The following is a 21,249-nucleotide window of genomic DNA, read 5'->3' as shown; positions in this document are numbered from 1 at the left end:
TAATCATTGATACCTTTTCACACTCCTCTAAATGGAAACACCCTCTATCATCGTTCTGATATAATCGTCATGATAGAAACGCTTGCAACTTCATCGCCTATAGGCTCAGAGATATTTGCTCTGATTGCCCTGTTGGTTATTAGTCTAGTTGTACTACTTATACTCCGACATTATCTGCCTATCCGTACGACTCCGGCATACCTTCTAGTTCCCATCTTTTTCGCGCTCTGGCTGCCGGCAAGTATCGTATTACTTGTTCCTATTGATCTTGCTTCAAGTGCAAGGACCGAAGATGCGGGAAGTCGAGGAATATGGCTCTACGATCGAGTGCTGTTGGTCGCCTGGCGCATCACATACTGGCTCACATTTGCCTTGACTTGGTTCGAGACACTTCATGCCTCTGTTTGAGACCATACTGATATTTCACTAGGTTCATTTTACCCATACTTGCTGAATATGCCGATGCCGGTTATCGAGATCCAAAAGGCCGTCTACTATTTTCTTTGCGCGCAAATGCCCAGTATCAAGCCCTTATTCTCGGGGCCGGCCTGGCTACGATGTTATACATTTTTATCAAAGAAGGAGTGTCTCCAGAGTCATTAAAGAGTGTGGTTATGGCTCTTGCATATTGTTGGGGTTTGGTTTTGGCCATTTATCTCATGGGTCACGGGCTTGTCGCAATACCTCGAAACCTTTTTAGAAACGCAAGCATTAGTGGAAAATTAAGGAGGATTCAAACTCGGGCACCTAAAGTTCATGAAAACATGGAGGAGGCGATTCAGAAATTGGAGGATTTGGAGGCACAGGTTGCCCAGTTGGCTCAACGGAAAACGGGTACTGCGAGGGACTTTAAGGACTGGATCGAGGAACTTGCGGATGAAACACATTTACCCGAATCTCGACCGCGAACTTTGTCACGGCGGATGTCTGAACCAAATGCAACTATTCCAAATGTCATTACGGAACGATATCTGGCAGATCTCAGTCGCCAGCTGACAAGAGCCAGACACAGTCGTGCCCGATACCTCGATGAATGGGATCGACTTCTCAAAGATGCGGTGCACACACAAACCGTATTGGATTCAGCGGCATCAAAGAAGATTGAAATCGGCCAAAGCTCCCCCCATTCTTCTGCATTCAATCGAATCACTATTTTTACACCTCATACTCGGTATCTTTACGAGTACTTCTTCCTACCATACTCCAAAACTGCGTTGGGGGCTGTTTTAACTCTCGCGTCAATATGTATCATTTGGTCTGAATTCATCAAGTCCATCAACCCCATTTTCTCTATTATTGCTGTCACGGTTGTTCATCATCGGGATAGTGAAAAAGGCGAAATTGGATTCGCAGGCCAGGTGATTGCATCTTTCTGGATCTTGTACATGTGTGCAGCAGCTTTGAGCTCCTTGTCTGAAGTCAAGGTTTGGCGGGGACGCGCACTTGTCAGGAGAAACACTCATGGAGAGGCTGCTATGTGGTTTGCAATGCAAGTAGCCAAGCTTTCCGTGCCGCTTTCCTTCAACTTTATTACCTTTCTCCCGCCAGATGTCTACAAAAAGACGATGTTTTACAAGTTTCTTGGAAAGCTAATTGTATTTACACCCTTAGGGGACTGGTTTGATTGGTTTTTCCCAATATTTATATTAGTTCCTGTATGCGCAACCCTTTTCAATTTATATGGAAAAGTTAAAGATTGTGTGGGATATGGAGGAGTCATTGAAGATGAGGATGAAGAAAATGAAAGTGGTTATGGTACAGGATCTTGGCGTGAAGGTCGTGATCTGATTGAGCGCGAGTTGAATGGTGGCCACTCATCACTCGGTGGACTTGGAGAAGTTTCTGTAGATCGACGTTCGGTTCCGAACAACCCCAACAATCGGGCCGCTCCTGTATTGACTGTACCGCGAGCCGAGAGGCAACGAGCCCTTGGCACAGCATCTACCTCGAGACCAAGTGTTGAGCCCCAACAACGCCGCGTCGAACCCGAAGATGAGAACTTTTTTGAAGCATTGGGTCACCGAATGAAGAACACCATCGACACTTTTGAACCACCACGATTCCTCGAGGGAATCAAGAAACCGAAGTGGATGGGAGGGGATGATGAAAATGACGGACAATCAAGCAGGAGTGGGAACGATTTCACTCGCTGGTTTGGGGGTGGTAATCAAGAAGGAAGAGTAAGATTGTAAGAAATATTATACAGTTTGTACTTTCTCATGGGCATAGCGGGCGGAGTTTATAAGAGTTGGAAAGGTCGTGTCCCTCAATACCTGGACACTTTTGAATTCATAGAATAATCAATGATAAGATATAGTATATCCCTCAAAGGTTTTCTTTGATTAGCACAGGAGTCTCTTAACGAGATTAATAATTGAACCCCTAAAGATTTATATGAAACGATCAAAACTTAATATCTTCATCTTCATGTCTCTCGTTCAAAGATTCCAGTCCATTCTACTCGGTGAACCCCGGATCGTACAACGCACCAATCAATCTTCATCCTCAAGACTCTGTAATCCATTCTCCAGCCTCTTTTTAAAAAATCATCACTGATCAAAGCCTCACTAAGCCTAGACCTGCAGTTCTCACCGCAAGAAATAAAACCCTGTCAACACGGACTTGGCATCTAAATCTCCACAAGCACAGCAGTATCCACTCCGATTATCTATCTGTCAGACCCAGATTTGCCCGTTGACACGGGTTTGTAGCGGGGTTTAACGCCAGAGCCGCTTCATGTACCGGACGATGTTTTTGGTCTGGAATATGAATTGAGTCTTTTTCTTCTCTCTGTGTTTTTCTGCCTTCGTTCAGCTTGCTTTACGATTCGCTGCGAGAGTTTTTGATTCCAATTGATTACTGAAGAGTAACTTTGAATTTGAAGACCCGGCTGACCACCGATTCTTGGACCGGGAAAGACGATTTTGATATAGTGAATTATTTTGAATAAGCATCTCAAAATCTAAGGTCAATAGAAGGAATTTCAAACCCATAATTAATACATGAAGATTTGCAAAGATGGATGATTATATGTTTACGTTAGTATTATGAGTTTGAATTTGCTTAGGGAAGGTTGCTGATTTGATATCTGGTAGGTCAAATGTCGCTCGGTGCAGAAATGTTATCGAGCATACTACTTATTTGGAGATGGTATCTTATTCGGTAAGAGATGCTTCAGAAATAGTGAGAAAATCATTGCTAATTCTGTTACAGGATCCTACTTTGAATACGATAGAAGAGCACCCTTTAACACCTGATGAATTTGAGAATTTTCTCAATCGGAGGGTGAGATGGATTGTCCTTGATATCATGAAATTTCACTGACGCCCATTTTTCTATAGGGTGCTTTTGCTCCTCCAGAATTACCAGAGGGAGTGGTGCAGATAGCATGCGTTCGGTTGATGTGAGCATTCATCGACGAACCTTTCATGAAGAGATGCTGACATTTTTACAGCCTTCAATTAAATGCCAAGCACCCAGATACTTTCGCTACCAATGTTCTCAGTTTCCCATCTGCTTCATATATTTCCATGGTGAAGACTATGAATTTACCTTTTAGATCAATCGAATCTGGGAGTGCCGTCGGTCCTATATTCTGGGCTGCTTATGATCAGGATGAAAAGAATCCCCATCTACGCAAGTTTTCATTCTTCTGTAGCCCAGATATCAACTAACATATTATCAGAAATCGTGAATCGCAAAAGTGATGTCCGGAAAAAGGGGCTGACGCGTGGTTGGGAACTTACTCTTTCTCATGATATCAACTCTGGGTTAACAACTGGATATGCGAAAGGCACAGAAAGTTCCGACATGGTGGAATCCATTAGACATCTCAAAGCTTGTATTCTCCAAATCGGACATCCGATGCTGTTACCAGCCATCATCTTTTCCCACGACATATCATACAAAACCGATCTCAAGCAACGAGATGCACGTGACTGGCTGCGAAAACTCGAGCATGCTGTATCGATGCGTTCGGAGATTGAAGAGAAAGAGGGATATGTGAGAGAAGGTGTTATAGATCTCGATGCTATCAACAGAGATTTGGTTGAATGTCATTCCCAAGTGTTATGGAAGAGACCGAAAGCTTATCTGCAGATTTTAGCACAGCTGGAGAAGGCAATGAAGATGTTTGAGGAAAAATTACCAGAGAGGAGAAATGATGAAACTATGAGAGCTTTGCAGGCTAGCATGTTAGCAAGATTTGACTTCTATCGGGTGAAGCTTCAGGGTATCGATAGTTACGCATATACAACATTACAGAGATTGGATATCCAACGAAGTGCAGTTCGTACTTTCCTCCCCTCAAGCTGTGCAAAACTAATCAGAGAAAACTAGCTCTACAACATCATCGCCCAAAAAGAATCCAAACTCAACTTCCAGATGGCCAAAGAACAACGCCAGCTTGCTCACGCTGCAAAACGCGATTCCAGCACGATGAAAACTATTTCGCTCCTCAGTGCCATTTTCTTCCCCGGCGCCTATCTCGCTTCCGTCTTCTCAATGACCTTTTTCAATTTCCAGAACGAACCGGGAACACCGGCTGTGAGCGAGAGTTTCTGGTTGTATTGGGCTGTGACGATTCCGTGCACGATGATTATAGTGGGATGGTGGTATGTGTGGGAGAAGAAGAGAGAGAGGAGATATAATCTGGAGGATATTGATTTGGAGAAGGGCAGCGATGATATGGAGAAGGAAATCATGGCGACGATGCGAAAGAGAACGATGAGTAAGGCTAGTACGTGGGACAGACAGAATCCGATGGGGAATGCGAATGGAAATGGTCATGGTCATGGTCATGTACATGCACACGTGCATGGTATTAGTGAGAAGGTCCATGGGATTGGCGAGAAATTGGGGAAGAAAATGGAGTAGCGAGCAAGCGAGCGAGAAAGGAGATGTTGGAGGAGGTGTGAGAGATAGATGGATTTGGGATGAAATGTATATTGGATTTGGAGTTTGGGATGTGAAGTTTTCCATTCTTCTAATCACGGAATAGGATATACATGCGTGCATGACAGGAAGGCAGGAAGGAAGGAAGGAAGGGAAAAAGGAGTTCTTGCTCTAGTTTTTTGCTATGCGTTGCTATGCGTTGCGTTGCGTTGCTTTTTTTTCCCTACGTGGATTTCACGCTTTACAATTTTCACGAATTCACGATGATGAGATGAGATGAGATCGATGCTACGATTTACGATGGGATGAACAAACGAACAAAGGAAGAAATGCTTGCATACATGGATATAGAAAATGTATACTAGATATACAAACTACGTACATGCATACATACATACCTAGGTATCAAGAATTGAAATCGAATAAATTTCATATATCTACACTTTGTAACACTAATAAGTGAGACAATAAGTTCCGAATAGATGAGATGAGCATCTATCTATCTACTTTCAAATCTTAATTTTCGATATCCGCCTGTTTTCCTTCCATGTCCATTTCCGGGTATATCCAGTATATGTATACAGTACACCCACTCAGGATACTCGTAGAACAATGAAAATAGAAGAAAAAAGATAAAGATCTTGACATGGTACTTAAAAACTTACAAGCTTGCAATTTTGATCGCGGAGAATCTAGCTTCCAACACTCTCTTGTTGTGATTTTCATCCATCCGTCTTTCGATCTGTTCAGACCAATTGTCAGTCTGAAGTTTTGCCTTTGTTGTATGCTTCATTAAGAATGTGGTGAGGGTGAGCTTAGCTCACCGGGGATCACAGACTCACCGGGAGCAAATCTCATGTTCGACGAACGAGATATTGACAACAACCCACGAAGTAATACTTATTTTGATGGCATCAACTTATCTCTAGTCTAGACTGCGAGATAGAAATGAGTAATCAACCTTGGACATTTGTCACATTCATCACTTTCCCAAATCGACGACCGGATGCTCCAAGCGTGCCATATCCATGTGTATGAACAAAACATCAATTACAATTGAGTCCATAACCTTCCTCCCAATTTGGACTTACTCGTTGTTCATGACCGACCAATGTCCAACCAATAATTACACATAAGAACGCCAACACAAAACCTCCACCCTTTCCCAGTCCCGACCCAAACCTTACCCATTCTACCTCGTACACATATACATCCATACGGAACATTACTCATCGCCATCATCATTAACTTTTTCTCCCTTCCCATCCGGCCCAGATCCTCCGGCCACACTAGAAACAAACTCCTGATATTTGAATACATCCTGCCGTCTACTTCCACTCATTGCTCCTGTGTGTTTTGATAATGCTTTTCGTGCTGTGAACCCACCCATAACTCTATCGACTTCCCGTTCCGTCAAAGGTTTCACCCCTGGATCGGGTGCTGTATGTATTAAAGCATCTCGTAATTCTGCGTAATCCACTTGTCCACTATCATCTTCGTCGAATGCAGAGAATGCATCTAATAATTCTGGAGTTGGCGAAAGAGTACATAGCTGTGTAGCGAGCGAATTGAGAAATGTAGGGAGTGTGATGGTTTGTGGAGTTGATGGTGGGAAGTAACCAGCCAATTCTGAAGCATTGGAGGAAAGACCTAGAGAATATTAGCATCTTGACATACTTTGTTAATTTGGCAATGCTAACGTACCCAATTGAGTCAACATGTCAGCTACATCTTCTCTACCAACTTGTCCATCACTATCTCTATCCAAGATCTGAAATCCTTCCCTCATTTCTCTGACTTGCGCGTTGGACAATTTCGACAGTGCATTATCGTTATCGTTAGAATAGTTCGAACTCGCCGCTCTCAATGGACCACCAAATCCCGGACTCAATTGTGCGCCTTTTGTAGGTGAAGGTTCCGCTTCACGAAAGGCAGGAGGAATACCTCTTGGAGTCCATTTGCTTGTAGTTATTCCATCCGACGAATTGGGTGTAACCGCATTACCAAGTCTACTTGGCGTCACCATGTTCTTGACAACAGCAGGATTTGGATTTGGAGTTGATTGTCTTAAAGGAGAAAGGGAAACTGGAGTAGTGGATTGAGATTGAGATTCAGGCCTTCGAAATGGTGAAGCTCTAGGTGACCCGAACGAGAGCGGTGATGGTTTATAAGAGGCCGACATTGACTACCAAAAGTCAAAGTGCATTAGTCTTGCATTTTCCTTTTCTGGGTTCCAATGCATCATGCTAAAGAGATGGAAGTAACGACTTTTGAAAAGTGGACCGGTGACAACTTACCATGGCTGTTGTGGAGGTTCTAAAGATTCCCCAGAAATTCCGTACAAAAAGAGTGTAATGTTTGATGAATCTTGGTAGTGAGAGTATATCGTAGATTTATTTAATTCTTGATGTTGTGTTAGGTATACCTGGGTAGGTACAATTGAATTGATGTATTGATTAGATCAAAAGAAGGCAAGAAGGGAAAATGGAATTGAGTGAAATCAATTGGACAAATCAATGTTATGTGTGGGAAGAGTCGAAGGCAGGTAATGAATGGATGAATGGATGAATGAATGAATGAATGAATGGTAACAACCTTATGAATGGTACCTAATTATGATGAAGATGGAGAGGCTGAATGTTTTGGTTCGGTTGCTGGTGTAAACAAAACCAATTGGAAGCCCACCAACCGCAAGGTTATCTTGATGCATTGATTTGATTGGTGAATTGAGTGAATTATAATTAGATAATAAGTTTCCTAGCACGAGGCTAATAATAACATAATAACTGGACGGGACTGACTGGACTGGACTGGCGGGACTGGGTAGAGATGCAAAGGATTCCAAGAACTTGGATATCTACCTGGGTAGGTAGGTAGGTACCTTGGAAGGGAGTGGGGGTTGAGATCCTCACTCAGATGATGAATCATGAAGCACATTTTATATTCTTTATGACCGTGATACCACGCCTCATGCCTAGGTATGGATGCAAGGGATCATGCTACAATTGACTAATCGGTGATTTTTATTGTGAATTAGACTTTGAACCAATGATTGGGATATCTTGGAATCCTAGGGACCAAGTAGCCTTGTGAGTATTCCAGTACCAAGGTATGTAGGTACGTACACCTAGTATATACCCAGGTAGGTAGGGAAGATACGAGATGGCAGCGAGATACTACCTGGTAGATGTGACAGATAGTTAGATGGAGAGATGGATAGCTAGCCTTGTACTAGAGCATTCGATTAGTCGTACATAATACTCCGCAGGTAGCCAGCCGTGCCAGCCATTTTCGCAATCGCCGAACTTCACAAGTTGTTATGATCATCACAATCCCGGTTGGGGAACCTGGACCCCTATTTATGGATAGATGGATTTTACCCCTGAAACGGAAGAAAACGAGGTAGCAAACCATTACCACACAACCAACCATACAACCATACAACTATACAACCCTACAACCCTACAACCCTACAACACTTAACTGGTTATCGGAAACACAAGAGAATTGGTGTTGCAGAAATATTCTCTCACTATTGTATCAATATCCTTCGACTCAATAATGATACGTTACTTGAGCACCTGAATACCTCCAAGACTAACAAGGTACTTACTATATCAATACATGGCTACATGAATACATGAATACATGACTACCGACCTACTTACATGACCATATGAGACCTCTAAATCCTTTTCGTCTCATTCTTATTTACCTAGCTTCTTCTCCTTTTCTCCCATCTTACTTCTACTTCCACATTACATGTATCTGGTTTGACTTTGATCCTTTCTTACATACATGATTTCTCTTCTTTCTCGCCCTCTTTTTCCCCTTCTCCTTCCCCTTCTCCTCCTCCTCCTTCTTCTTCAACGGTAATATACATAAAATCTAGACGGCGATACCCTTGAAATCCAAAAATTCTTCGATGGTCAACCTGCGCACGGATTGAATGAAGGCCTCAATTTTCCGCTAGGAAGTCTAAAGTCTCACAAGTGGGACTGTTACTGATACTAGCGTGAACCTAGCTAATAATTGCTTTCTTGGTCTACAGTAGATTCCAGTATGGCATCGGCACTTTCATATGCGCCTCCAAGTCGCAAGGCCAATCCTACAAATATGTCGATGCAAGCACTTCGTCCCACCACGCGGGGTACAATAGGAAGTGGAACAACAAGTTCGAATGGGAGTTTTCAAAGGAGAACTTCCTTATCTTCATTTCCATCCTCCCGTTCTCCTTCAGTCATGTCACAACGTCGTCCTTCGCGAAGTCCGAATCCCCCACCAATAGACACGGATCGAACTTCTGATCCAAGTACCGTCACTTCTAAAACTCCCACCAGCGGTGTATCGTCCCAACACTCATCATTGTCCGCTCCAAATAAATATAATCCAAGTGCACATCCTGCCAGAAAACTGAAATCACAATATCCTCGAGGAGATACAGAGAATCATGTCGAATATATACTGGTGGCATCATTTGATATTGACAAGGGACCGATTATGGAACATCAATACCCTGTTGCTATAACGGGCGACGAGCACATGTTAGCAGAATTGATGTTACCAGATCAAGCCCACGTTCGAAACCAAGATTGGACAATATTCTTCCTACATAAAGATACGAGTCAGGACGAAGAAGAGGCAGAGGAGAAGGCAGAAAGAAAAAGGTTACGAAAGGCAAAAAAAGAAGCTAGGGCAGCTCTTTTTGAGAGTGGGAATGTTGACCCTTTAGAAAGGGTGGATGGTAGTGAGGAAGATTCATCAGAAGATGATGAACCAGAAGGAGGCGAAGGTCCGCCTTTAATATATGTTTTGAATCTTGTCAACACAAAGCAAGACAAGACGGCCAAAAGAGGGGCTGTAGTGAAAGCCATGGCAATATGTACTCGACATCCATTTCTGCACATTTATAAGGTGTGTCATTCAAAAATGCCCAATTGGAAACCTACTAATTCTTGACAGCCACTTCTATTGTTAGCTCTTGAAGAATATTTTAAAACACCTCAACCATCTACGCTGGCGGAGTTATATGAGGCTGTAAATACAATGGATTTATCATTAATGCCTAAATTGAGCATACTCGAACGTCATCTTCTACAAGCTAGCGACAACAAAGATCTATTTGTAGAGAAGTTCGAACAGATGATTCAAATGCGTATGGCGGAGGACAAAGGCGAAGCGCTGGACGATATGGCAGCCATGTCCGAAAGTCCAGAAAGGAGACCAGGTTTGGTGCGAAATGGTACAAAAGCACATGTCCAACAACTAATACATTCAAATTACTCGGTACCTCGGGACACACACGAATTTGAGACCAAGGTCATGTATAATGGAATTCCGATACCTATCAAGGTTCCTGTTGCAGTATCTCCTGAGACAGTCGGGGATTTTTCTCTTGTAAAACTCATACAAACATACAACGATCCTCATGTCAAATCCCCCATTCCGTTCGCGCTACATCCTCATCTTACAACGGGAGGTGTACATACTCATCCTATCATTGTGCTAGTCAATGCAATGTTAACTCAAAAACGTGTCATCTTCCTCGGCCACAATCGTCCATCAGGTGAAGTTGCTGAAGCTGTACTTGCAGCTTGCGCTTTAGCGTCCGGGGGAATCTTGCGTGGATTTACACGCCATGCTTTTCCATATACCGATCTTAGTAAAATCGACGACCTTTTAAAGGTACCAGGATTCATTGCAGGTGTAACAAATCCAACTTTCGAGAATCATCCAGAATGGTGGGACGTATTATGTGATATACCATCTGGTCGAATGAAAATCAGTAGTCGAATCGAACAAGCACCACTGACAGAAGGACTTGCAAATTTCCAGCAACAAAATCCGGCTTATGCTAGTGCTACAAATGTTGCAACGTCCACTAGCCAGGCCGCCAGTGATCCAACAGGCGATGCTGCATTCATGAATGATGTGATCCGCAGTATTGCAGCTAGACATGGTGAGGGTGTTATTCGAGCCAAATGGCGAGATTGGGTTGTCAAATTTACCAGAATCTCGGCCCAATTTGAAGAGAGTGTTTACGGCGCAAGCGCTTTGTATATTGGGGTAGAAAAGGCAGAGCCCGGTAATGAAAACGTCAGCGGCCACGGATACGTTTGGCCTGATGATCATGCGAAATTCCGTGAGCTCGCTAGTAACGTAAATCGAATTGAGGGCTGGAGATCCACTCGAAGTTACTACAGCTTCAAGCAGGTATGTCTTGTGCTTGAACTTTCATGATATTAAGGACTTACAATACTCAGGACCTCGTACAACTGTACAACTTTCGACCTCTCAAAGCCCTCGACCTCCATCATTTACACGATCGTCTGCGAATGACAAAGCTTACTCCTAGTGCAAGCCGTGATATATACGTCGCCATGGAGAAATACACACATTCATATGATGAAATATGTCAGCTTCTAGCCGTAGCACCCGAATCACATGCAGGACTCTTCTATATTGCCCTTGGTCTTTTTCACAAAGATCGAGATGTTCGGATGAGAGTTGTTGATTTGTTGGAAAGGGTCAGCGATCATGAAGCTGGGCGACATTGGTGGAAAGCCCTGAGTCGATTCGAGAAATTAGCTTTTATTCGCATTAGGAGAGAAGCAGAAGCTGAGATGAGGGCCAAGTTGGGGGGTGTTGAGAGAGACATCTCGGCTGACGGTGACGCAATGGTTTTGGGAAGACGAGTCAGTTGATATATCAAGAGAAGGATTTGATCGCATGTTGGTGTTGGCTTCTTTTTAAGATTTTACGAGATCATGATCATCGCGATATTAGATGGGAGGTGCTAGGGTGCAATTGTTTAGGGACTGCATTGATTCATTACTGGACTGAGAAATTACAGAGCCATGAAAGAACGAAAGGAAGTTCAAGAGATAGATACCCCAGGGAGACAGAACAGTTTTGCGGTCGAATGGAACGGCATTTATGACAATGCCACCATCATTTTATGATCCGTATATTTCGTCTGGACATTGAACTTGGCGAATGTCCCCGGCTAACTTTGATCCTCCCGGTGAGCCAATGTAATTTATATGCCTCGACTTGCGAAGAACCCACAGGAAATATTTTCCTAATACAGAATCAAAAATCAACAATGGAAAGCTATACCGAGGCCGATAACGCGCATTTGGCATAAACCCCAAAAATAGATTTCTGCCTGCGCTAAAACCTTATTTAGAATTTAATGGTGTATATATAAAGAAAATAATTCAATTCAGTATATAACCTTAAAGAAAACTATAAAAGAAAAAGGAAAAAGATATATATATTAATTAGAATTCAAAGAATCGATTAATATAATTCTTTTTGAATTATTTTAAAAATTGAAATTTATATTTAATTTAAAGAATAAGAGATTGAAGATTGAAATTTAATTTTTTTTTAAATTCAATAAAATGTTTCTATATTGAACATAAATTTCAGTTTTTGAAATAATTCAAAAAGAATTATATTAATCGATTTGTTGAGTTTTAACTAATACTTATATTTCTTTTCTTTTTATTTTATAGTTCTCTTTAAGGTTGTATATTGAATTAAAGATTTATTTTTAATATTGATAATATTATTTAAGAATCAGTTAATCATCAAGTCTAGTATTTGAGGTATCAATATAAAACCGATTCATAAATATAATAAAAATAATTAGAATTGAATATAAATCTGAGTTTTTGAGATAATTTAGAAAACAATATATTTATCGATTCCTTGAATTCTAATTAATAATTAAATCTATTTTTCTTTTATTTCATTAATTCCTTTAAAGTTATATACTAAATTGAATACTTTTTCCAATATTATAAAAACTAACTAAAATTATATTAGTTATATGATTTAAGTAAAATAAGCTTGAACTTGAATTTGAGATAAGGAATTCTTACTAAACTTATTTTGCTTATTCTAAAGTAATTTATATATTATAAGAAATACTTACTAAACTTGTTTCGCTTATTCTAGAATAATCTATATACTATTAAAAAAACTATTTGAAAATAGATTTTAAATATTAATACACTTCTTATAAAAAATCTCGAAATGGATTTTAAAAATAAATAAATAAAGTTAACTCTAAGAGTTATTCAACAATATAATCTTTTTTAAAAAAATCCTTTAATAAGATTAGATTCTTTATAATAGAATAAGATTTCTATAAACACACCATACAGATTCTAAAATTTCTTTTTTCATTAAGCAGAAATCTATTTTTGGAGTTTGTGCCAAATACGCGTTATCGGCCTCGGTAGCTAGACCCAGAATTCCGAGTAACGTCCGAATAATGTGGGGTAACATCAAGCTTCGAAGGAGGGGTCGAATAGCTTCAAACGTCATGCCCACATCATTGTACGGACCATAAACAAACAACATTTCCTCCATCTCTCACACTTCCTTCCATCTTCTCTGACTATCATAATCTAACACATTGAATCATTCTCCAAATATCTAATTAAAGTCTCTACAATTAAAGATGTCATTCAAAACTACAGCAACCATTGCCTCCTTCGGCGGCAAATTGCTAAAACTTACACACGATGCTAGCACAGTGGGCTGCGAGATGGCATTGAATCTCTATCTACCACCTAAAGCTTCCGCGGAGAAAAAAGTGCCAGTGATTTTCTACCTAGCGGGTCTTACTTGTACCGGAGACAATGGAGCTGAGAAGGGATTCTTCCAGAGTGCGGCGAGTGAGAAGGGAATTGCGGTGGTTTATCCAGATACTAGTCCGAGTAAGTTTCTTGAAGAGTTCGGAGAAACAGAGATGGTTTATTCTTTTTGCGGTTGTGGTTGAGGGGGGAATGAGTATAGAATGACGAGAAGAGCGGATAGCACACTATCTCCTAATCGAAACCCCTAAGCTAACTCATCCCTTCAACAACAGGAGGTCTCAACATAGCCGGCGAAAATGATTCCTGGGATTTTGGCACCGGAGCTGGCTTTTACATCGACGCCACCAATCCTCCCTACTCCACAAACTACAAAATGTATAGCTACATCACCTCCGAGCTCCCCTCTTCTCTCTTCTCCTCCTTCCCCGAACTCGATTCTGAGAGGAAAAGCATTATGGGTCATTCAATGGGTGGTCACGGTGCTCTTACTCTCTTCTTGAAGAACCCGGGAATGTACAAGAGTGTGAGTGCCTTTGCGCCAATCTCCAATCCGGTCAAATGCCCATGGGGAGAAAAGGCTTTTAAGGGCTATTTTGGAGAGGAGAAGAAGGACGAATGGAAGAAGCATGATGCGACGGAGTTAATCAGTGACTTCAAGGGAGAGTTTCCGGCTTTGATTGATGTGGTCAGTTTTCATTTCAGTATATCTCTGGCATGTATTGGAGGATGGTATGGATTGCTGACATGATTGGAAATCGCACAGGGAACGGGAGACAACTTTTATAAACAGGGACAGTTGTTACCAGAGAATTTCGAGGCTGCGGCCAAGAAGTCAGGAAACAACGGCAATTTGACGCTTAGATACCAAGAGGTAGGTTTATGACTATATTCTCTATTATCTTGAGTGGTCTTGCAGGTGGGCAATTAAACTAACAATTTCTGATAGGGATACGATCACTCATACTTCTTTATCTCGACATTTGGAAGAGATCACATTGAACATGCCGCTAAATATTTATTCGCATAGTATGTCTTCGGTTTTTTTCTCAGTCTCATAAAGTACAGGAGTCAAATACTGAATTTCATAGAAGCAAAAATGATCATGTAAATAGTTATAAGCTTTAAAAACTATATTTAGCGATTCTTCTCATGCAACAAAGTGCCTAAACTTGTATACCTAAATTTGCAAGCCACAGGAAAGTAGCATATATTTTGTCTGCGCGAAGACTGCAAGCAAGATGGACAGATAGGACCCCTAAACACTTTCACTGTTCCAAAAAATCCGATATTGAAATGTCGACTTTGCACGAATGTTCTTGTTCTGGGTAGGCAGAAGATCGTGCTTTCAACATAATCAACTGCTCTGAAGAAAACTGCTCCAAACCCAAATTCGTAAAATTGATTGTTCGGGAATGAGGCCCATGTAGAAATCCAGAGATAAATGCGCTCACCGTTCGATCAAAGTAATGCATAGCCTTCGAATACTCGAGTCAAACCGGAGCTCATTCTGTAACTGGAAGCTGCGCAAGCGTTTTAGATAAAATTGTAACCTTAGGCGATGCGTCCAAGCATGTTTACCATCATCAAGGCCAATTTTATCCATGTATTTCTCAAAGTATATGATTTCCAATTACATATAAGCAAACGCCTTTCATACGCCAATCGCCCATTCCATGCGTCTCCCCGCAAGTATTACCGCAAATGCAAGTGGATCACCACCATCATCTCTCACTGCAGCAATTCCTCGCAAGTCCAATCTTCGTACCTATCAAAATTATCAGTGGAATTCCTCAAGCCATCGAAATGAACCTACCATCCATCGGGCATATAACGTCTAACGATCAGCGGAATCTTTTTGTCCCTCAACTCCTTAATCGCAATTTGCAATGGATCCGTCTCACCCTCCTGATCAACCAAAATCGGCGCATTCATACTAATTTGCAAGGCTCTAGTGCCTAGGATACGCGCACGCTCGTATTTGGTCATGTAGGGTGTGGTAGTTCTTTGCTCCTTTGGAATTTTCTTGTCCTTGGGCGCAATGTTGCTTTTGGCTCGATTTGCAGCATGCACATCTCCCGATGTGACGACGCCGCGCTCGCCGGTAGTGAGGAGCTGATCGGGATTCTGGGTCGATACGGCGACATCGTCTACTTCGCCTGTGGAAACATTGTTCATGTCTTCCATTCCCTCGGGATCATACTCGGGCTCTTCGGCTTCATCGTAGGCTGGGGAGAAACTGGGGGAGATGCGTTAGTTATGGTTTGGAGAACAGCTTTGCGAATGGACAGTCTGAGTATGTGCTATGTGGGAAGAAAGTAACTCACCCGCCATCATAGTTCTCTTCGTCGTCAGACATTTTGGTATGTGATAATTAATGAGGGTGTTGTTGAGAGTTTTCTTTGTTGAAGGGAGATTTAGTCGGTGATGGATGAAGAATCTCAAAAATAAATTCGGCGCGGCTGATTTCTTTGCGCCTCGATTATTCGAGCTCCATATAATTTAAGGTTTGGGTTTAGCGCATTTTCGGTCATTAGCGTGCCAAGATTTCGAACCTTTGCGATAGCCACAATAATTTTATGAAATATTTCGGATAAGGTGATGGATGCTGTTTGAATTGAGGATTTTTGAAGCCAATTCAACAACGTCTGGAGTCAGTAATGGCGACAAATACTAGAAAGAGAACAGGAGATGATTCTCTAGAACTTTCTACGAAAAGGTTACGAATTGATGCCTCGAGTTCTCTGCCAGGTTAGTGCAAATAGTTCCTGGTCTAGACTTCAATTTGGGAACTCGAGATTGACAATCACATAGCGGCAGATGTACTCGATGGTGATAATGATAATGAATACAAGCCGGAGCAAGACCAGATCTCGGAGGAGGAGGAAGATACTATGGAAGCAGCAGATACACCGAATACACCATTTTCACCTGTACCTGGAAAAAAATTCCCATCCGAGTATAAGACGATTAAATGTACGTATGAAGGATGTACAAAAACATTCAATCGACCTGCAAGATTGGCAGCACATCTACGATCACATGCAAATGAAAGACCATTTATATGCTCATATGAAGGGTGTGATAAGGCATATATTGAGGAAAAACATTTGAAGCAACACATCAAGGGATCTCATACTCACGAACGAGAATATACATGTGATTGGGAAGGGTGCAGTAAAAGTTTCTTGACGGCCACGAGGTTAAGAAGGCATAAAGACGCTCACGAAGGCCATGAAAGGTTCAGATGTACATCATATCCTCCCTGCAATCAGACGTTTCGAAAACATCAAACACTCCAACGCCATATTCGTTCCGACCATCTCGATTTGGCTCCATTCCCATGCACATACATCGATCCGATTACGAATGAACTCTGCAAAGCAGGATTCGATGCTTCAGGTGGCCTCAAAAAGCATATGGAAAGAACTCATGGAGCAGCCACGTTTCTATGCGAAGAATGTACAGTACCAGGAAAATTCCACGAAGATGGTACACCCGTACCGTTAGCTTTCACAACGAATGCCAAGTTACAAGCACACATCAAGAAAGAGCATGCAAATTGTATGTTCTGTGATCGAAAATGTTCCAGTCAACAACTACTTCAAAAACATATCGATACTCAACACTCGGGCACTACACTTGAAGAACGTAAGAATATACCTTGTGAATATCCGGGCTGCCCGAAGACCTTTACCAAGAGAGCAAATCTACAAGTTCATATGCGCACTGTACATGATGGACAGCGTTTTATTTGCGGAACATTTGATGTTTCCCAAACTCCCGACCTCGCATCTTGGAACGGAAGCGATTCATGCGGTAAAGATTTCGTATCGAAAGTTAATCTTGAAGATCATGTTCGAACACATCATCTCGGCTTACCCAGTGTTTTGAATGCGAGAGGTAGACGGAAGACTGATTCACAAACTAGACGTTCTGCGAGAAGGGCACCCGAGCAAACCGAAATTGAGGAGTTAGCAGGTTATGATGCCAGAAGAACAATTGATTGTGTAGTTCAGGGATGTCCTCATAAATTTATGAGAGATTATGATTTCCATGAACATATGAGAATTCACCACCAGGATGTCGGTTTTATGGATGGCCAGAACGATATGAATCTAAATATCGATATGAGTATGATGGACCATTTCCCTTATACAGACAATGGAGGAGAACTACCAAGTCTAGATTTCATGAATGATGGTACGGGGATGGATATAGGTGCTCTAGACATGGGAATGGATTTGATCGATCCGGCATTACATACACCCAACTTCAATCTAGAAGCATCGGCATCGGGATCAGCAGCAGCCTCCGTAGCACCTTCAATCAATGGATGGGATACCGCAGATGTAGCTGCAGAAATAGATCTGGATTGGGACTTTCAAAGACAGCTATTGGAAGGAGGACGATTTTGGATTGGTGGAGATGAACAGCAGGCTCCCGGGGGTTCACAGGAGTGGTCACGAGATCAGGCAGAGATGAGGAGTTTGATTGATTGATAGATGCCGCCTGATGAAGGTCTAGAACTTCGAACTTAGCCTCGGCTTAGTCATTGGACTTGCGATAGGTCGAAGATATAGACCTGAAAATCTCGAGACGTTTTACATTGCAAAGAGCTACCCGGTGGCTACAGCGAAATACATCAAATACTCGCCCTCTTCGCTAGGTCAAATCAGTCTTGGGAGTGTAATGGGGTAGTAATGGAAATCCATAACATGATTTTCTTACTTATCTAGTGAGGGATCAAGCGGGGGAAAAAAGAAAAGAATAGAGATAGCAAGCGCTGCATACATCTCTACGATGTCGTTATAGCTGGACTATACATTGCATTGTAATGCATCGTACTGAATTGTACTATACTATGCTGTATTGCGCTACTACCGAAACATAGACTTGGGGGAGAAAAGAGAGGCAGTGGAAAGATATCTACCTCCCCTATGGTGGAATACAAATAATGAATAAATACCATGATTTACGTTATACATGCTTATAATAATCATACTTATATTATCACCATGATTATTACTCTTCGCTTGCTTGCTTATAAGTTACCTCTATTGTTCGTTAATTCGATCGCTCGTATAGTATTGTATATGTATATGTACTTTTTTCCACCAAGGGAAGTACGATCAAGTCGTGCCCAGGTGTATACAAACAAACGTCCATACATACATGTATTCAATCTCAAGTAACCACACCCACCTAACCCTATTTCTATATATCCCCAACAAACAAACTTCAACATAATCGATTACTCAATCAATCCATCAATCCATCAATCCATCAATCCATCAATCCATCAATCCATCAATCCATCAATCCATCAATCCATCAATCCATCAATCCATCACAAACTCTCATACTTTTACGATATTCCAATGAAACATACATAGCATACCCCAACTTTCTCACTCCATTCCATTCCATACCATTTTATTCCAACTCTACGATACGATACGATACGCTATAGGTACCTATCACCACACTACACTACACGATACCATAAAACAACCAACCCCTTTCCTTAACCGAAAGAACCACTACATACTCAAATTACCTATTCCTCGCTGCGTATTTATACATTTAATTTCATCTCATCTAAACCAATCCCTTCCGCACTATACCATAGGTACCATACCATACCACACTATACCATACCATACCGCCACACTACACCTGTACCGAATTGTAAACAAGGAAATGCAGATATAAGTATATTCTACTCTACCCTACTCTAATGCTATTTATTGAAGTTATCGCTATTGCTATTGATGCTGTGCGTCCATGCCCATGTAACCCTCATGCTTATCTGTATCTGCATATGCATATGCATAACCTAACCCGACATAACCCATACCAATGCAAAAGAAAAGAAAAGAAAGGAGAAGAAAAACAAATGTAGACTCAAACCTCTACCCATTCAAGCACATTCGCTCGCTCGCCCACTAAAACCACACAACCCAAACATCCCTATCTCAATAATTTCAACCTCACCAATCCATCCGCCGCTTTCCTTGACAACTCTGGGCTTATCCCCCTTTTACACACTCTCCTCTCCTCATCCGGCTGCGCAAAAATCATCGGTGGATTTGCAAGTCCTATTTTTTGTCTTTCTAAAATCGGGGTTCTTATCTGGGTATTTTCCTTACCACCGATCATTTCGTATTTTCTTCTTGCGACTTCTTGTTCGAAGTTGATTATCATTTTTGTGTCTGTTTCTTTGGATTTAGGGTTGGATTTGGAAGTAGTATTGGGAGTGGGAGTAAGAGGATGTGCATGACCCAAGCCTGAGCTCGAACCAGAATTCGAATTCGGATTTGAATTGGAGCCAAAAGAAGTGCAGGAAATAGCAGAATCTCTTCTCGATAATGAATCCGGTTCTCTTCCGGATAAAGGAGGACTGGAAGGAATATTGATATTCTCATCACCATCCTCTCTCTCCCCTCTTTTCTCTCGGACAAAAAAACATGCATTCTTATTCGCAGAACCAGGAGCTTGTATATTAATAGCTGGAACTGCTTCTCTTCCTGTATTCGTACTAGGCGCACCAGGAAGTGGTGTTCGTTCCATACTCCTCCCATAAGAATATCTGCGAAGACGAGCAAGAGAAGGAAGTTTTGGTGATGTAGAACGCACTTGTAGACGTGAAAGAGGAAGGTCGATTTGGTTTGTTTTTACTTTATAGTTTGCGAGGGAAAGACGGAGACGTAACTCTTGGGATTTCTAGAGGTGGAGTTAGCTTTTTTATTGGTCACAAGAAGTAAAGGAAACAAACTTGACGGATTTCTTCTCGTGATAGAGGTTTTGATTTTGAGGTTCGGAAGGTCTTTGACATGGATATAGTAGTGGGTATGAAAGATGATTCGTTGGATATGATAGTTTCGGTCGATTGGGAATTATTGCTGATGATAACTGCGTCTTTTGCGTTTACTATGGAAGGGAAAGATGATGAAGAAGCAGATGTGGAAGAGCGATTTGGGGAAGACTGCTTCTGAGGTGACCTTGATGACTATATATGTATATCAGTAAACTAAATTTGTCAAAACGGGTAACAAGTACATGCCTTTTGTTCTTGGCCATTCCCCAAATCACTCGACTCGTCTGTTATTCCAACTCTCTCACCACACGCCTTCGCCTCGGGGCCTGCTCTGGCTGGTGACGAGGTGGGTTGTAACGACGTAGATTGCGGGAGTGAACCCACACCTGCGCCAGACCCTTCAAGCAGCGAAGAGTTTCCCGATGATGGTGCAATTCTGCATCGCTTCGCACCGGATGCTCCCGTTCGACTCGATACAACATCTTGTAATTGTACAGTACATGACAAGCGTCTCTTTGTGTTAGCCAAGGAGGCCCGCTCAGCAATTGAAACGTCAACGCCGTGGATTGTGGTAGCCTCCAAGCCTTGATGAACGTTATCTTTATTCGTTGCTTTTTCCATATTTGCAACTCGGGAATCCGTACTCGTGTTCGTCTCCTTCCAATTTTCCCGCTGTAAAGTCGTGATCGACGGTCCCGCCACTTGCGAGGGGTCGTTTGGAACTTTTCCGGGGTGGTTACTAGACGATACTTTCTGAATCTTATTATCTGGCCATAGCCATTCAGGAATCGTTTCTCGCCAAAGGTATGATGCATGATTGCTATCAGTGACTGAAGTATTGATATTGATATTGAGATCCCCCAAGGCGCGACGCGTAGTTGATGATTTTGGTGAATTCATTGTGAAAAGTGAAGGGAACGACTTTAA

At 41.9% G+C, this 21,249-nt stretch overlaps 8 protein-coding genes across 8 annotated transcripts; 5 read left to right on the top strand and 3 right to left on the bottom strand.

The window, feature by feature from the left end:
• Nucleotides 1-69: 69 nt before the first annotated feature.
• On the top strand, nucleotides 70-2,192 carry EAE98_001669 (uncharacterized protein; the record flags this gene model as incomplete). The annotated part of the gene is made up of 2 exons (XM_038949288.1): nucleotides 70-380; nucleotides 431-2,192. The coding sequence occupies 2 exons, from the start codon at nucleotides 70-72 to the stop codon at nucleotides 2,190-2,192; spliced, it is 2,073 nt and encodes a 690-aa protein (XP_038814273.1).
• Nucleotides 2,193-3,018: 826 nt separating this feature from the next.
• On the top strand, nucleotides 3,019-4,875 carry EAE98_001668 (uncharacterized protein; the record flags this gene model as incomplete). The annotated part of the gene is made up of 7 exons (XM_038949287.1): nucleotides 3,019-3,038; nucleotides 3,096-3,162; nucleotides 3,214-3,285; nucleotides 3,342-3,403; nucleotides 3,455-3,636; nucleotides 3,686-4,287; nucleotides 4,339-4,875. The coding sequence occupies 7 exons, from the start codon at nucleotides 3,019-3,021 to the stop codon at nucleotides 4,873-4,875; spliced, it is 1,542 nt and encodes a 513-aa protein (XP_038814272.1).
• A 565-nt stretch (nucleotides 4,876-5,440) lies between these two features.
• On the bottom strand, nucleotides 5,441-7,767 carry EAE98_001667 (uncharacterized protein). Its single transcript, XM_038949286.1, has 4 exons — nucleotides 7,191-7,767; nucleotides 6,598-7,078; nucleotides 5,736-6,543; nucleotides 5,441-5,635 (listed from the first exon to the last, which is right to left on the bottom strand). The coding sequence occupies exons 1-3, from the start codon at nucleotides 7,191-7,193 to the stop codon at nucleotides 6,119-6,121; spliced, it is 909 nt and encodes a 302-aa protein (XP_038814271.1). The 5' UTR covers nucleotides 7,194-7,767; the 3' UTR covers nucleotides 5,441-5,635; nucleotides 5,736-6,118.
• A 1,188-nt stretch (nucleotides 7,768-8,955) lies between these two features.
• EAE98_001666 (uncharacterized protein) lies at nucleotides 8,956-11,597 on the top strand (the record flags this gene model as incomplete). The annotated part of the gene is made up of 3 exons (XM_038949285.1): nucleotides 8,956-9,807; nucleotides 9,856-11,106; nucleotides 11,157-11,597. 3 exons carry the CDS (start codon nucleotides 8,956-8,958, stop codon nucleotides 11,595-11,597), a joined length of 2,544 nt encoding a protein of 847 aa, XP_038814270.1.
• A 1,769-nt stretch (nucleotides 11,598-13,366) lies between these two features.
• Nucleotides 13,367-14,532, top strand: EAE98_001665 (uncharacterized protein; the record flags this gene model as incomplete). The annotated part of the gene is made up of 4 exons (XM_038949284.1): nucleotides 13,367-13,625; nucleotides 13,778-14,190; nucleotides 14,269-14,376; nucleotides 14,452-14,532. The coding sequence occupies 4 exons, from the start codon at nucleotides 13,367-13,369 to the stop codon at nucleotides 14,530-14,532; spliced, it is 861 nt and encodes a 286-aa protein (XP_038814269.1).
• Nucleotides 14,533-15,233: 701 nt separating this feature from the next.
• EAE98_001664 (uncharacterized protein) lies at nucleotides 15,234-15,861 on the bottom strand (the record flags this gene model as incomplete). The annotated part of the gene is made up of 3 exons (XM_038949283.1): nucleotides 15,234-15,270; nucleotides 15,319-15,741; nucleotides 15,830-15,861. 3 exons carry the CDS (start codon nucleotides 15,859-15,861, stop codon nucleotides 15,234-15,236), a joined length of 492 nt encoding a protein of 163 aa, XP_038814268.1.
• A 301-nt stretch (nucleotides 15,862-16,162) lies between these two features.
• Nucleotides 16,163-18,004, top strand: EAE98_001663 (uncharacterized protein; the record flags this gene model as incomplete). Its single annotated transcript, XM_038949282.1, has 2 exons — nucleotides 16,163-16,253; nucleotides 16,317-18,004. The coding sequence occupies 2 exons, from the start codon at nucleotides 16,163-16,165 to the stop codon at nucleotides 18,002-18,004; spliced, it is 1,779 nt and encodes a 592-aa protein (XP_038814267.1).
• Nucleotides 18,005-19,475: 1,471 nt separating this feature from the next.
• On the bottom strand, nucleotides 19,476-21,222 carry EAE98_001662 (uncharacterized protein; the record flags this gene model as incomplete). The annotated part of the gene is made up of 3 exons (XM_038949281.1): nucleotides 19,476-20,228; nucleotides 20,281-20,514; nucleotides 20,569-21,222. 3 exons carry the CDS (start codon nucleotides 21,220-21,222, stop codon nucleotides 19,476-19,478), a joined length of 1,641 nt encoding a protein of 546 aa, XP_038814266.1.
• Nucleotides 21,223-21,249: the final 27 nt, after the last annotated feature.

The sequence above is a fragment of the Botrytis deweyae genome, assembly GCF_014898535.1.
Source record: "Botrytis deweyae strain B1 chromosome Unknown BDEW_003, whole genome shotgun sequence".
Taxonomy (NCBI): domain Eukaryota; kingdom Fungi; phylum Ascomycota; class Leotiomycetes; order Helotiales; family Sclerotiniaceae; genus Botrytis; species Botrytis deweyae.
The sequence above is the reverse complement of the archived record's forward strand: the minus strand, read 5'-3'. Positions and strand labels throughout refer to the sequence as shown.

Coding starts and splice junctions, on each gene's coding strand:
- EAE98_001667 (XM_038949286.1), bottom strand. Junction 6,544..6,597: donor TGACATGTTGACTCAATTGG/GTACGTTAGCAT, acceptor AATATTCTCTAG/GTCTTTCCTCCAATGCTTCA.